Here is a 14,255-nt window from a genome sequence, read left to right as displayed (position 1 = left end):
CCTTCTCTTGAGATTCAGTTCATGGACAGATGTCCTGACATTTTCCTTTAGAATTCCCTGGTATAATTCAGAATTCATTGCTCCATCAATGATGGCAAGCCGTCCTGGCCCCGATGCAGCAAAACAGGCCCAAAACACGATACTACCACCACCATGTTTCACAGATGGGATAAGGTTGTTATGCTGGAATGCAGTGTTTTCTTTTCTCTAAACTTAACGCTTCTCATTTAAACCAAATTGTTCTATTTTGGGCTCAGCCGTCTACAAAACATTTTTCCAATAGCCTTCTGGCTTGTCCACGTGATCTTTAGCAAACTGCAGACAAGCAGCAAGTTTTTTGGAGAGCAGTGGCTTTCTCCTTGCAACCCTGTCATGCACACCATTGTTGTTCAGTGTTCTCCTGATGGTGGACTCATGAACATTAACATTAGCCGATGTGAGAGAAGCCTTCAGTTGCTTAGAAGTTACCGTGGGGTCCTTTGTGACCTCGCCGACTATTACACACCTTGCTCTTGGAGTGATCTTTGTTGGTCGACCACTCCTGGGGAGGGTAACAATGGTCTTGAATTTCCTCCATTTGTACACAATCTGTCTGACTGTGGATTGGTGGAGTCCAAACTCTTTAGAGATGGTTTTGTAACCTTTTCCAGCCTGATGAGCATCAACAACGCTTTTTCTGAGGTTCTCAGAAATCTCCTTTGTTCGTGCCATGATACACTTCCACAAACATGTGTTGTGAAGATCAGACTTTGATAGATCCCTGTTCTTTAAATAAAACAGGGTGCCCACTCACACCTGATTGTCATCCCATTGATTGAAAACACCTGACTCTAATTTCTCCTTCAAATTAATTGCTAATCCTAGAGGTTCACATACTTTTGCCACTCACAGATATGTAATATTGGATCATTTTCCTCAATAAATAAATGACCAAGTATCATATTTTTGTCTAATTTGTTTAACTGGGTTCTCTTTATCTACTTTTAGGACTTGTGTGAAAATCTGATGATGTTTTGGGTCATATTTATGCAGAAATATAGAAAATTCTAAAGGGTTCACAAACTTTCAAGCACCACTGTAGTCCCCTGTTTATACAAAATTGAGTCATTCAGGATTCAGCCATGTTTTTGCTCGGTGTTAGCAAATTACAGGTTTTTAGCTTTCTCCTGAAATGTTTTCTTTTATTTCTTCCTCAGGGTAGTAAAACTCGCTTTCGCTGTGAACACTGTCGTTATCGCCATCCATGATTGTAAAATTGATTCTATTCTCCTGAGAAATGCTGGCAAAAATTTATAAGATTTTTGATAAGCTTATAAATAAATCTTATTTAAAAAAAAAAAGATATATGTTGACAAAAAATGCTACTATGTTTGTTGTTGTGAATGAGCGAGTTGCCAGAGGTCCATAACCGGGTTCCGTACTGTAGGATACGGTCCCACTCGCCAGCCAATCAGAGCACAGGATTTGTTGGAAACTGCACCATTGGTCCGGTTTCCATCAAATCCTGCGCTCTGATTGGCTGGCGAGCAGGTCCGTATCATATGATACGGACTCCAGTTACAGACCTCTGGCGACTCGCTCGTTCACAACAACAACAAACATAGTAACAATTTTTGTCAACATTTATTTTCACATTTCTCAGGAGAATAGCATTAATTTTACAGCATGGATAGCGATAACGACAGTGTTCACAGCGAAAGCGAGTTTTACTACCCTGATGAAGAAATAAAAGCAAACATTTCAGGAGAAAGCTAAAAACCTGTAACTGTTGCTAACGCTGAGCAAAAACATGGCTGAATCCTGAATGACTCAATTTTGCATAAATAGGAACTACATAGGCGGCAAAATGTAGTTTTTTTTTTCCTACTATGGAAGTGCACTTGTATACCAAGGGGGAAGCCATTTGCATTACAGCTGTGAATGAGGATTCAGAATAGCATTAATTTTACAGCATGGATGGCGATAACGACACCGTCTGGGACAGAACGGCCCCCAGCCCTCTGGCCAACGTGGCTGTCTGTAAAATAAAGGGGAGAGAAAAGTCAGGGGAGTGTAACAGTGGCCCCCCCACACAGTGCAGCCTTTACCTTAGAGAAAGCCTGTTGGCATTGCTCTGTCCACTGGACCGGATCTGGTGCTCCCTTTTTAGTGAGATCCGTCAGCGGGCTGGTGACGTCCGAATAATTAGGTATGAACCTCCGATAGTTGCCAGCCAGCCCTAGGAACTGTCTCGCCCCCTTTTTGGTCTTGGGCCTCGGGCAGGCCGCAATTGCTGCTGTCTTATTAATTTGGGGACACACCTGCCCATGGCCTAAGTGGAAACCTAGATACCGTACTTCCACCTGCCCAATCGCACATTTCTTTGGGTTGGCTGTGAGACCTGCCCATCTCAGCGACTTTAGGACAGCCCTAAGGTGTTCAAGGTGCCGCGGCCAGTCATTACTGTAGATGATGTCATCCAGATACTCTGCTGCGTAGGTGGCGTGGGGGCGGAGGACCCTGTCCATAAGCCGCTGGAACATAGCGGCGCCCAAAACAGCCCAAAAGGAAGTGTGACGAATTAGTGTAAGCCAAACGGTGTGGAAAAGGCCGTTTTCTCTCGGGACAGAGGAGTCAAGGGGATCTGCCAATATCCCTTCGTTAAATCCAGTGTCGAATAAAAACGAGCAGTGCCTAATCGATCGAGCAGCTCGTCAATGCGAGGCATTGGGTACGCGTCAAATTTAGACACAGCGTTGACCTTTCTATAGTCCACACAGACCCGGACCAACCCATCAGTCTTGGGGACCAGGACCACTGGGCTGCTCCAGTCACTGTGGGACTCCTCGATTATGCACATTTCAAGCATGACTTCAAGTTCATCCCGTACCACCCTTTTTTGTGTGTTCGGGCAGGCGGTAAGGGCGGCTGCACACTACCACCCCCGGGGGCATCTCAATGTGGTGTTCTATGAGGTGGGTGCGTCCAGGCAGGGGCGAAAACACATCAGAAAATTCTTTTTGCAACTCTCCTCCGTTAGCTGGGTCGGGGAGAGGTGGTCTCCACAGGGGACTGGAGCGGTGGGCGATGTCGATTTTTTTTTTTTTTTTTTTCCCTCTTTTTTTGAACCTCCGGCCCCAGCTCCGCCTTCTCCTGAATTACCGACACCAATGCCACGGGGACCTCCTCATTCCAATGTTTTAACAGATTCAGGTGGTAAATCTGTAATGCCTCACCCCTGTCCATTCGCCTCACCGCATAGTTGACGTCCCCAACTCGCCGTGTGACCTCGAAGGGCCCTTGCCACTTGGCGACCAATTTGGAGCTCGACGTGGGCAACAATACAAGTACTTTGTCTCCCGGTGTGAACTCCCTAAGGCGTGTGCCCCTGTCGTACAGTCGGACTTGACGTTATTGCTCCTGCCGCAAATGCTCCTGGGTTAAGTCAAATCAAATCAAGTTTATTTGTACAGCGCTTTTAACAATAAACATTGTCGCAAAGCAGCTTTACAGAATTTGAACGACTTAAAACATGAGCTAATTTTATCCCTAATCTATCCCCAATGAGCAAGCCTGTGGCGACGGTGGCAAGGAAAAACTCCCTCAGACGACATGAGGAAGAAACCTCGAGAGGAACCAGACTCAAAAGGGAACCCATCCTCATTTGGGCAACAACAGACAGCCTGACTATAATATTAACAGTTTTAACAGGTATAACCCTCAACTGTCCTCATGGGGCCGTCCTTCACAGGAGTGGGGCGATAAAACTCCGACCAGACACAGGGCACCAGGATGGATCAAGCAGGTCCGAGGGGCAGAAGAGGCCAGCATCTCAATCCCAGGATCAATATGTAACTCAGAGGGACAGATGGGGGGGCGGGGGGGAGAGAAAGAAAACACGTTGTTAGGTATGCCCTAAAAATGACAAGTATTAAATCTGTGTGGTAGGCTCGCAGAGACGAGAGTCTTTACATCAGGCATGACGCACAATGGCATGTTAATATGGTAAAAAATATATCATGACCTGCTCTGGCTGGATGCTTGATTGGGTGATGGGAGCACACTCCTCAGCAATGATGAGATGCAGATGGGACCGTTAGGCCTGGCCAAGACAATTCAGTTACATTTAACCGGGTCTGGGACATGCGACAGAATGTCTGACGGCCGATTCCCTGCAGGCTACGATAGCCAGTCGAGGTCCCCACCGTCTCCACCAAAAGATTTCCTGTTGACTCCATGTAACTCAGAGGGACAGATTTGGGGGGGAGAAAGAAAACACAGGTGGTTAGGTATGCCCAATGTCACCTGAATAAGTAGGAACAGTATACATATTGCACCGAGTACAAGCAGGGACTCCGGCAACTAACTATGACAGCATAACTAAAAGGAGAGAGCCAGAAGGTAACACAGGCATGAGGGAGCCCCGGGACATAAAGCAGCCAGCCACTACACCGTCAACAAACTCGAGTGAGCAAGCGAGTGGGGACTGACAGCATCCATACATCCCAGTTTACCAAAACACTCTATGTCTGAGGACCCTCCAGATCTACTCCTTTACCTCATAAACACCATTAACAAAAGGCTTGACTAAACAGATATGTTTTCAGCCTAGACTTAAATGCTGAGACTGTGTCTGATTCCCGAACATTACTTGGAAGGCTGTTCCATAACAGTGGGGCTTTGTAAGAAAAGGCTCTGCCCCCTGATGTAGCCTTCACTATACGAGGTACCAGCAGATAGCCTGCACCTTTTGATCTAAGTAGGCGTGGCGGGTCATAGAGGAGCAGAAGTTCACTCAGGTACTGTGGTGCGAGACCATTTAGTGCTTTAAAGGTCAATAGTAGTATTTTATAATCAATACGAAATTTGATTGGGAGCCAATGCAGTGTGGATAAGACAGGCGTGATGTGGTCATATTTTCTAGTTCTAGTAAGGACTCTTGCTGCGGCATTTTGAACTAACTGGAGCTTGTTTATGCACTTATTGGAACATCCAGACAGTAAGGCATTACAATAATCCAACCTGGAGGTAACGAAAGCATGGACTAGTTTTTCTGCATCATGCAATGACATTAAATTTCTTATCTTTGCAATATTTCTGAGATGAAAGAAAGCTATCCGGGTGATGTTATCAATGTGAGTTTCGAATGAAAGACTGGGGTCAATAATCACTCCGAGGTCTTTTACTGCTGCACGTGAAGAAACAGAAAGGCCATCCAGAGTTACTGTGTAATCAGAAAACTTACTTCTAGCTGTATGTGGTCCTAGCACAAGTACTTCAGTCTTGTCAGAGTTAAGCAGAAGGAAATTTATAAGCATCCAGTGTCTAATGTCCTTAACACATTCCTCAATTTTATTAAGCTGGTGTCTCTCATCAGGTTTTGCAGAAACATACAACTGTGTGTCATCAGCATAACAGTGAAGTGCGTGAGTGTGTGGAGTTTGGCGCACAGTTCGAGAACGTATTGAATTTCGTTCTTACTGGGTGAAGGTCCCTCCTCCCAATTTTCACGTAACGTGTCCAAAATGCCACGCGGCTTATGCCCATAGAATTCAAATTGTGAAAACCCTGTGGAGGCTTGCGGGACCTCTTGTACTGCAAATAATGGGCTCAAGCCACTTATCCCAATTACGTGCATCTTCGCTTACGAACTTCCGAATTATATTTTTGAGGGTTCGATTAAACCGTTCTACAACCCCGATTCCAAAAAAGTTGGGACAAAGTACAAATTGTAAATAAAAATGGAATGCAATAATTTACAAATCTCAAAAACTGATACTGTATTCACAATAGAACATAGACAACATATCAAATGTCGAAAGTGAGACATTTTGAAATTTCATGCCAAATATTGGCTCATTTGAAAGTTCATGACAGCAACACATCTCAAAAAAGTTGGGACAGGGGCAATAAGAGGCTGGAAAAGTTAAAGGTACAAAAAAGGAACAGCTGGAGGACCAAATTGCAACTCATTAGGTCAATTGGCAATAGGTCATTAACGTGACTGGGTATAAAAAGAGCATCTTGGAGTGGCAGCGGCTCTCAGAAGTAAAGATGAGAAGAGGATCACCAATCCCCCTAATTCTGCACCGACAAATAGTGGAGCAATATCAGAAAGGAGTTCGACAGTGTAAAATTGCAAAGAGTTTGACCATATCATCATTTACAGTGCATAATATCATCAAAAGATTCAGAGAATCTGGAAGAATCTCTGTGCGTAAGGGTCAAGGCCGGAAAACCATACTGGGTGCCCGTGATCTTCGGGCCCTTAGACGGCACTGCATCACATACAGGCATGCTTCTGTATTGGAAATCACAAAATGGGCTCAGGAATATTTCCAGAGAACATTATCTGTGAACACAATTCGCCGTGCCATCCGCCGTTGCCCGCTAAAACTCTATAGTTCAAAGAAGCAGCCGTATCTAAACATGATCCAAAAGCACAGATGTCTTCTCTGGGCCAAGGCTCATTTAAAATGGACTGTGGCAAAGTGGAAAACTGTTCTGTGGTCAGACGAATCAAAATTTGAAGTTCTTTATGGAAATCAGGGACGCCGTGTCATTCGGACTAAAGAGGAGAAGGACGACCCAAGTTGTTATCAGCGCTCAGTTCAGAAGCCTGCATCTCTGATGGTATGGGGTTGCATTAGTGTGTGTGGCATGGGCAACTTACACATCTGGAAAGACACCATCAATGCTGAAAGGTATATCCAGGTTCTAGAGCAACATATGCTCCCATCCAGATGACGTCTCTTTCAGGGAAGACCTTGCATTTTCCAACATGACAATGCCAAACCACATACTGCATCAATTACAGCATCATGGCTGCGTAGAAGAAGGGTCCGGGTACTGAACTGGCCAGCCTGCAGTCCAGATCTTTCACCCATAGAAAACATTTGGCGCATCATAAAACGGAAGATACGACAAAAAAGACCTAAGACAGTTGAGCAACTAGAATCCTACATTAGACAAGAATGGGTTAACATTCCTATCCCTAAACTTGAGCAACTTGTCTCCTCAGTCCCCAGATGTTTACAGACTGTTGTAAAGAGAAAAGGGGATGTCTCACAGTGGGAAACATGGCCTTGTCCCAACTTTTTTGAGATGTGTTGTTGTCATGAAATTTAACATCACCACCTAATTTCTCTCTTTAAACGATGCATTTTCTCAGTTTAAACATTTGATATGTCATCTATGTTCTATTCTGAATAAAATATGGAATTTTGAAGCTTCCACATCATTGCATTCCGTTTTTATTTACAATTTGTACTTTGTCCCAACTTTTTTGGAATCGGGGTTGTACTAAGCCATCCGTTTGTGGGTGATAAATGCTGGTGCAGATAGGCTTAATCCCCAGTAAGCCCCATACAGCTTGCATAGTGTGCGTGACATGAATGCAGTGCCTTGGTCCGTCAGGATTTCTTTCGGAATCCCGACCCGGGAGATAAAGTGGAAGAGCGCTTCTGCGATACTGTGTGCTGAGGTATTGCGGAGGGGCGCTGCTTCCGGATATCATGTTGCATAGTCCACCAGAACTAAAATAAAGCGATATCTCCGTGCTGACCGATCTAATGGCCCGACGAGATCCATCCCAATTCTTTCGAAAGGCGTCTCGATTAAAGAGAGAGGGCGCAAAGGCGCTTTTGGAGTGGCCGTGGGATTTACTAAGTGGCATTTGCGGCACACCACCGACGGACATCCCCTTGAATCTCTGGGCAATAGAACCGAGCCATTATTCGGGCTAATCTCTTATCCTGCCCCAAGTGTCCGGCTGTGGGATTAAAGTGAGCCGCCTGGAATATGAATTCCCAGTGGCTCTTTGGAATTAACAGCTGTGTTATCTTTTTGCCAGTTTGAGTGTCCTGCATCACTCGGTATAGCCTATCCTTAATAATAGCAAAGTAGGGGAAGACCGGCGTCGCATTTGGCTGGAGAATTTGACCATCGATTACTCTCACTTGGTCAAATGCATGCCGCAGAGTCCCGTCTCGTGACTGCCCTAATGGGAAATCCCCAAGGGAATCCCCGAGAGAGGGAGGAGGGGCGCGGTGCTCCTCACTCCGCGTATCGCCCTGACGTGGTTCTGATGTAGACAGCTCTGTGACAGCTTCTCCCCCCAATGCTACTCCGGGGCTTTCCCTAGCTGAATTACGGCAGGACCCACTCTTCACTATGTGCGTCATTAATTCCTTAAACCCCGGCCAATCAGTCCCCAAAATTAGCAAGTGGGTGAGATGAGGGTTAACCGCCGCCTTTACACTAGGTTTTTCCCCTCGAAATAGAATGTGGACAGACACTAAAGGGTAGTTGTGAACATCCCCGTGCACACACAACACCTTCACCATTCGTGCTCTCCCCAATGCTTCACCTTGCACCAGGCTTTGGTGGATTGAGGTCTGGTTACAGCCGGATCACTGTACAGCCAGATCACTCCCTCGGCGTCGTGGTCGTCTGCCCTCAGCCACTGCCGGCAGGCGTCCCGGATTTGCTGCCTGAAAGCGAACGGCCGGCCGACCTCCTCCAAGCGCAGCGAGTGGAAGCGCTGCCGCTGTTGCTCTGGGGAGCAGCCGACACGCTGGAGGATGGCTCTCCGTAGGTCCACATACATGAACCGGCTGTCGGCGGGGAGCTGCAGCGCGGCCAGCTGCGCCTCACCTGTCAGCAGGGGGAGGAGGCGTGCTGGTCCTCCAGCCAACCCCACACCTCCATTGCCTGCTCGAAGAGCGTGAGGAAGTCTTCTGGGTCGTTCTACAGATCCATCTTCATTAGGGTGAGGTGGGGAGGGTCCGCTCCGGTGGGGGTCGTGGGCCCCGCCGACGCGAGCAGGTGCCAGAACACCTGGCGGTCTTCTTGTTGGGCCAGCACCAAGGCTTCGAACCGTTGTTCTTGCTCCTTCCGGAGGGCGAACAGCACTTGGTGCTGGTTCTGCTGGGCTGTGGCGAGGGCATGGATAAGATCCTTGAATGGCGAGGACTCCATGTGGTCGTTCCCTTCTGCACTCGTCCTCGGTTTCGGCACCACTGTAGCGAGATTTAGGTGTGGGTGGAGTACAGAAGAGCCCTCGGCGCCGACCTCCCCTTCTCGCTCTCCTTTTATCGGGTGTGGTCACTGAAGGAAATGCACGTTAATTGACAACAGGTGTAGTGACACGACCACTCACCTTCCCTGACTCCGCCCTCCATTCACAGACCGACGCTCGTCCACGCCCCTGCTGCCACAATTATTTACCAGCTTAAGGTCGGGCCGTATGGTGAAATACCGTGACCTCAGCCCAGAGGGCCTCGGTCAGTATTTTCAAGACCTCGGTCACGGTATTTCACAATACGGACCTCCCAGCTGGTAAATAACATCTATGTATTTTTGTCATAAATCCATATTATACTGAGCGTATTTCCCACATTAATCAATACAAAGTACTTTGCGTCTGCTGCATCTTTCAGTTCTTTTAAATCAAGGCTGACCCTGTGTCTGAAATCGCTCCCTATTCACTATATAGGGCACTATATAGTGAGGACGCCATTTTGTAGTGCTGTCCGAAATGATTCGTGAGGATTATTAAACCCTATATAGTGCACTCAAAGTATCACACAATGCATCATGAAAAGTAGTGTACAAGTGATGGTCACTAACCAAAGCAATATATCCCATCATGCATTGCGGTCGTGCTGAAAGAAATCAAATCAAAAATCTCAAATTTGATTTAATAAAAGGCAGCGGCAAAGAAAAAAGGATTCAGCTATGCTAAGTATATTATGTATTTATCACAAAAATACATGCATGTATTTATTCTTTTAAAACCCACCAGCCGACTGATCTGGCACATTTTAATTGTGCGACAGTAATGACATAAATACCAGCATGACGGACTAGTGTCCGAAAGCAAGGTTTTTTTTTTGTTTTTTTTTGTTTTACCAATGAGCTCACTGTATAGTAATTCTGTATGTAGGGAGTAGTGAATGAGTGAGCAATTTCAGACACAGGGTGAATCCTTTCTTCTTTGCCGCTGCCTTTTATTAAATCAAATTTAAGACTTTTTAATTCGAGTCCTTTCAGCGCGACCACAATGCATGATGGGATATATTGCTTTGGTTAGTGACCATCGCTTGTACACTACTTTTCATGATACATTGTCTGATACTTTGAGTGCACTAGTGTAAATAATCCTTGCTAAGGTTTTGGACAGCACTACAAAATGGCGTCTGCACTATATAGTGCCCAGTGAGTAGGGAGCGATTTTGGATACGGTGAATCTTTATTAGCTTTATTTAGCTTTATTAATGACTTTTTTTTTTTTCTCTGAAACGTTAGTGGTGTTGTCAGCCCTGTGATGACCTGGCGACTTGTCCAGGGTGTACCCCGCCTTTCGCCCGTAGTCAGCTGGGATAGGCTCCAGCTTGCCTGCGACCCTGTAGAAGGATAAAGCGGCTAGAGATAATGAGATGAGATGAGACGTTAGTGGTGTATTGATGCTGTTTTCTAAACGTTCTCAAAGCCAGTATGTAATACACTGGGTTTTTTTTTGTTTGTTTGTTTGTTTTTGTTTTTTTAAACCTGTATGCTTGATTATTGTGTTTCTCAGGGCTATCAGTTTGAGGAAGAGAATCCGTATTTGTCCCATGAAAACCCATTAGCGGAAGGCGTGAAGAGGATGGAAGCTGGGGACATCCCCGGAGCCGTGCGCCTGTTCGAGAGCGCGGTGCAGAGAGAACCAGACAACCAGCTGGTTAGTCCTATAGCTAATTCAGCAGTAATACATAAGAATAACGATCTGCTTTCTTCCCTTATCAGTCATCTCTATAACGCTTCTTCATTTGCATACGAGATGTTTGTGCTTCTGTTATGCTTCAGGCCTGGCAGTATCTGGGAACATGCCAAGCAGAGAATGAGCAAGAGTTTGCAGCCATCAGTGCCCTCTGCAGGTCACTAAAGCACATATATATATATACACACACACACACACACACACTTTTACAAACTGGTGTTTGTAGGCTTGTGTTAACCAGGGCTTTGAACCAGAATTTTTTTCCTATTGGTTCGTTCCGAACAGAAACAGAATTTTAACATTTCCGGTTTTGTGTTCCACCATTAAATAGACGTTCCCGAACCGGTTAGAACAAAAAAATTTCGTTCCCGGAACGGTTAATTACGTTCCCTGTCAGCTGTTTAACAAATGGCTATAAAATGATGTCTCTGTCTCATCCAGCTTAAGCCAAATGTAGGCTAATTCTATTACAACCTTCATTAAATAAGACAAGAAATAATTCAAAACAATTATTATTTCAAATGTTGGCGATTTGGATTCTCAGTATGTCTTCCCAGCTACACAAACAGAAAAAGTGCCAAAAATGAAAGATAATTCGTTTAGTGTGTTACCAAAGGCTAGTCAGGCCCTATAGAGGGCTACCGCATGACGTCACCGCGCCGCGAGATTTTGTTAGGCGCCATATTGGAAGACCAAGTACACATCTATGCAAGTACATACATACATAAAACAAACTACACCTGAAATGTAGCCAGGGCCGGTTCTGCCCTAATCTGGACCCGGGTGCAACATCGCGCAACACCCCCCCCCCCCCCCCCCCCCCCCCCCAAAAAAAACAAAACAAAACACCAGTCTAAATCAGGACAACCATCACATAACTATAACTATAAACATTTTATATCAACTATTTTAACTAAGTGGGCTATAATAAATAAGCCTGCAGGCAGCCACGGCGGGCTGCCTCAGAAAAGTAACCATTCAATGACAACTGAAAGCCTGCAGCCACGGCGGGCTGCCTTAAAAAGTAACCATTTGTCCTACCTTAAAACTCGTTTTGCATTTTCTGCCTCCTTTTTTGTATTTTCGACCCTCCGTTTATTTTCTTTCCTTTTCTGAAAACCCGATTTGTGTCCAGACATTTTGTTCTGCTACCAACGAACTAACTCGTCAGGCCTCGTCTCTCGAGCCCGCGATGATTCCCGTGGGAAGGGCAACAACTGATACATTTTTACAAACAGCCAATAGGGAGGTTGCAACGTTCAGGCTCTTCTTTGCTCAGACACTCAGTAATGGAGACGTGATAGCAGTCCACCTTCCCGCTCTCTCCATTCGGTCAGCGAACGTCACACAGGAAGTGAACCCCAGCGGGTCATAGAAACTTGCGCAGGAGAAGAATGGCTTTTTTATTTGTGGGCTACGGAAACTTTGAGGAACGAAATAAAAACCGGTATTAACCGGTTACCATTATTTTTAATAAGCGTTTCTGTTCCGGAACATAAAAAATAATAAAGTTTCTGGTTTCGTTTCTGTTCCATGTGAAATAGAAAAAGTTCCCGGTTTTCGTTTTCGTTCCTTGAACCGGTTCAAAGCCCTGGTGTTAACTGCCTAATTTTTATTGCTCTATTCATGTTATTCTTATCTTCCTTGTATTATCGTGCTTTCAGGTGTATTGAGCTGAAGAAAGATAATTTGACAGCTCTCATGGCTCTAGCGGTCAGTTTCACCAATGAATCGCTTCACCGGCAGGCCTGTGAGACACTTCGTGACTGGCTGAGACACAATCCAAAGTACCGGCATATTCTTGAGCAGAGGGACAGGGAGAAGGAGCGAGAAGGAGTTCGAGAGCGAGAGAAGGAGAGAGAAAGATTTGGGTCACTGCTGCCAGAGTACAGAGATTTTGATGTTAATGTGACCCGTAGACTCTTTGAGTAAAGTATGGAATGGATATTGCATCTGTGTTTTTGTCTCGTGTTTTGTTTCTCAGGGCTCTGTTTAACGAGGTGCAGTCGTTGTTCCTGAGTGCCGCAGCTGCTGATCCCACGCGGGTCGACCCTCAGCTACAGTGTGGCCTCGGAGTGCTCTTCAACTTGAGTGGAGAATATGACAAGGCTGTGGACTGTTTTACTGCTGCCTTGTCTGTTACTCCACAGGTACACACACACACACGTACGCTACAACCCAGCCATAATGAACTGCTAATAGTTTGTTATACTAAAAAGTTCATAATGCTGAAATGAACCCGCTTCTAACACCATACCGGTACACCTCGAGTTCGTCTCGGTTATTATTCACCGATATTCACGGAGCCTGAGGCGGATAATTGTTTTAGTATCAACACACAGGTGATTTTTTTTTTTTGTTTTAAAAAATCGTATTTAAAAAAATGTATTTCAAACTTCAAAAGCAAATGTAATGCGTGAAGACTTGTTTCTTATCTCTGCCAACTTGCATAAAATACTTTTGCTTTGAAATCGATAAAATAAATCTCAATCCCACCTTACCTTGGAATAGTTTTAGACCAAACTTCGTAACATCTTTAGTGCTTTTCGGATTCACAGCATTTTCTTTCGTCATTTGAAATTCTTCTTCGCTTACGGCGACGAAGCGATTCGCCGCCATTTTGCCGAGTCCCTCGAGGTGATTATCACGAAATTGGTTGAGAAAATTCGGACTATCCGCACACACAATTTTCTAGAATCATCTACGTATTTATACTAATTTATATCTACACTTTTATTTCCTTTACTTTGGAAATTGTCACGTTTGCCGTAGTTTGCTTGCCGCGTCGTCTTTCTTTTCAGCCCGTCATGTTGATTTGCTGTTGTGGACGAAGTCTTGCAGCTCTTTTTCTTTTGCTTTAATACGGCATACCGTATTCTTTAGTAAAATTCGTTGCTTTCTCATCGCACTTTAGATGGTCCAGGATATGAAGTTTGTCTTTGACGGTATCACGTGCGCACGTGCAGTGGCACACCTCGAACTGCTACTCATATACACATGCGCAATGCCATTAGGACTAATTCCCATGCACCTGTTCCGAATTAGAGCACAATCGCAGCATGCGCTTATAAGGACTCTCACTGTACACAGACTTTGTGAAGTATATGCGCTGTACCTTGTGTCTCGCATTACCAAGCCTTTTGCAGCACTGTGTTGATGATTTAGTTTCCGACTCCATATTGTATTTTTGATTTTGCCCTTTGTTTCTACCTTTGATATCCTGTCTTGACCGGTGCCTGTTTCTCGACTCTGATTTTTGATCAGCGTTTGCCAGCGTGTTTTTATATAAAACTCTTCCAACAATTTATATCCGTATATCGCCTGCCTATTCTGACTGAGTATTTTACATTTACGAGTAGCCATGACAGCAATGGTTACAGAGTAAATGGTTACAGACTCAAGTAAAACATCTTTTAGCTCATAAAATAAAGTCCTTTTTAAGGAATTTTTGAGGTCCGAGATTGCTGTTCTTGATAATTGTTAGTGATCAAGACCTCAGCCTTTTGTTTTATGG

General features: G+C 45.0%; 1 protein-coding gene across 3 annotated transcripts in view; it reads left to right on the top strand.

Annotated features, from left to right (window-relative positions):
• Positions 1 to 14,255, top strand: part of pex5 (peroxisomal biogenesis factor 5) — a 94,972-nt gene that overhangs the window by 64,999 nt on the left and 15,718 nt on the right. For all 3 annotated transcript variants that reach the window (XM_060921612.1, XM_060921611.1, XM_060921610.1), the window contains 4 exons: positions 10,559 to 10,702; positions 10,828 to 10,898; positions 12,406 to 12,627; positions 12,726 to 12,891. In XM_060921612.1, coding sequence (XP_060777595.1) covers positions 10,559 to 10,702; positions 10,828 to 10,898; positions 12,406 to 12,627; positions 12,726 to 12,891 — 603 coding nt within the window. The remainder of the gene's footprint in view (positions 1 to 10,558; positions 10,703 to 10,827; positions 10,899 to 12,405; positions 12,628 to 12,725; positions 12,892 to 14,255) is intronic.

This window comes from Neoarius graeffei, chromosome 5, assembly GCF_027579695.1.
Source record: "Neoarius graeffei isolate fNeoGra1 chromosome 5, fNeoGra1.pri, whole genome shotgun sequence".
Classification (NCBI taxonomy): Eukaryota; Metazoa; Chordata; class Actinopteri; order Siluriformes; family Ariidae; genus Neoarius; species Neoarius graeffei.
This window is presented reverse-complemented; position numbering and strand designations above follow the sequence as displayed.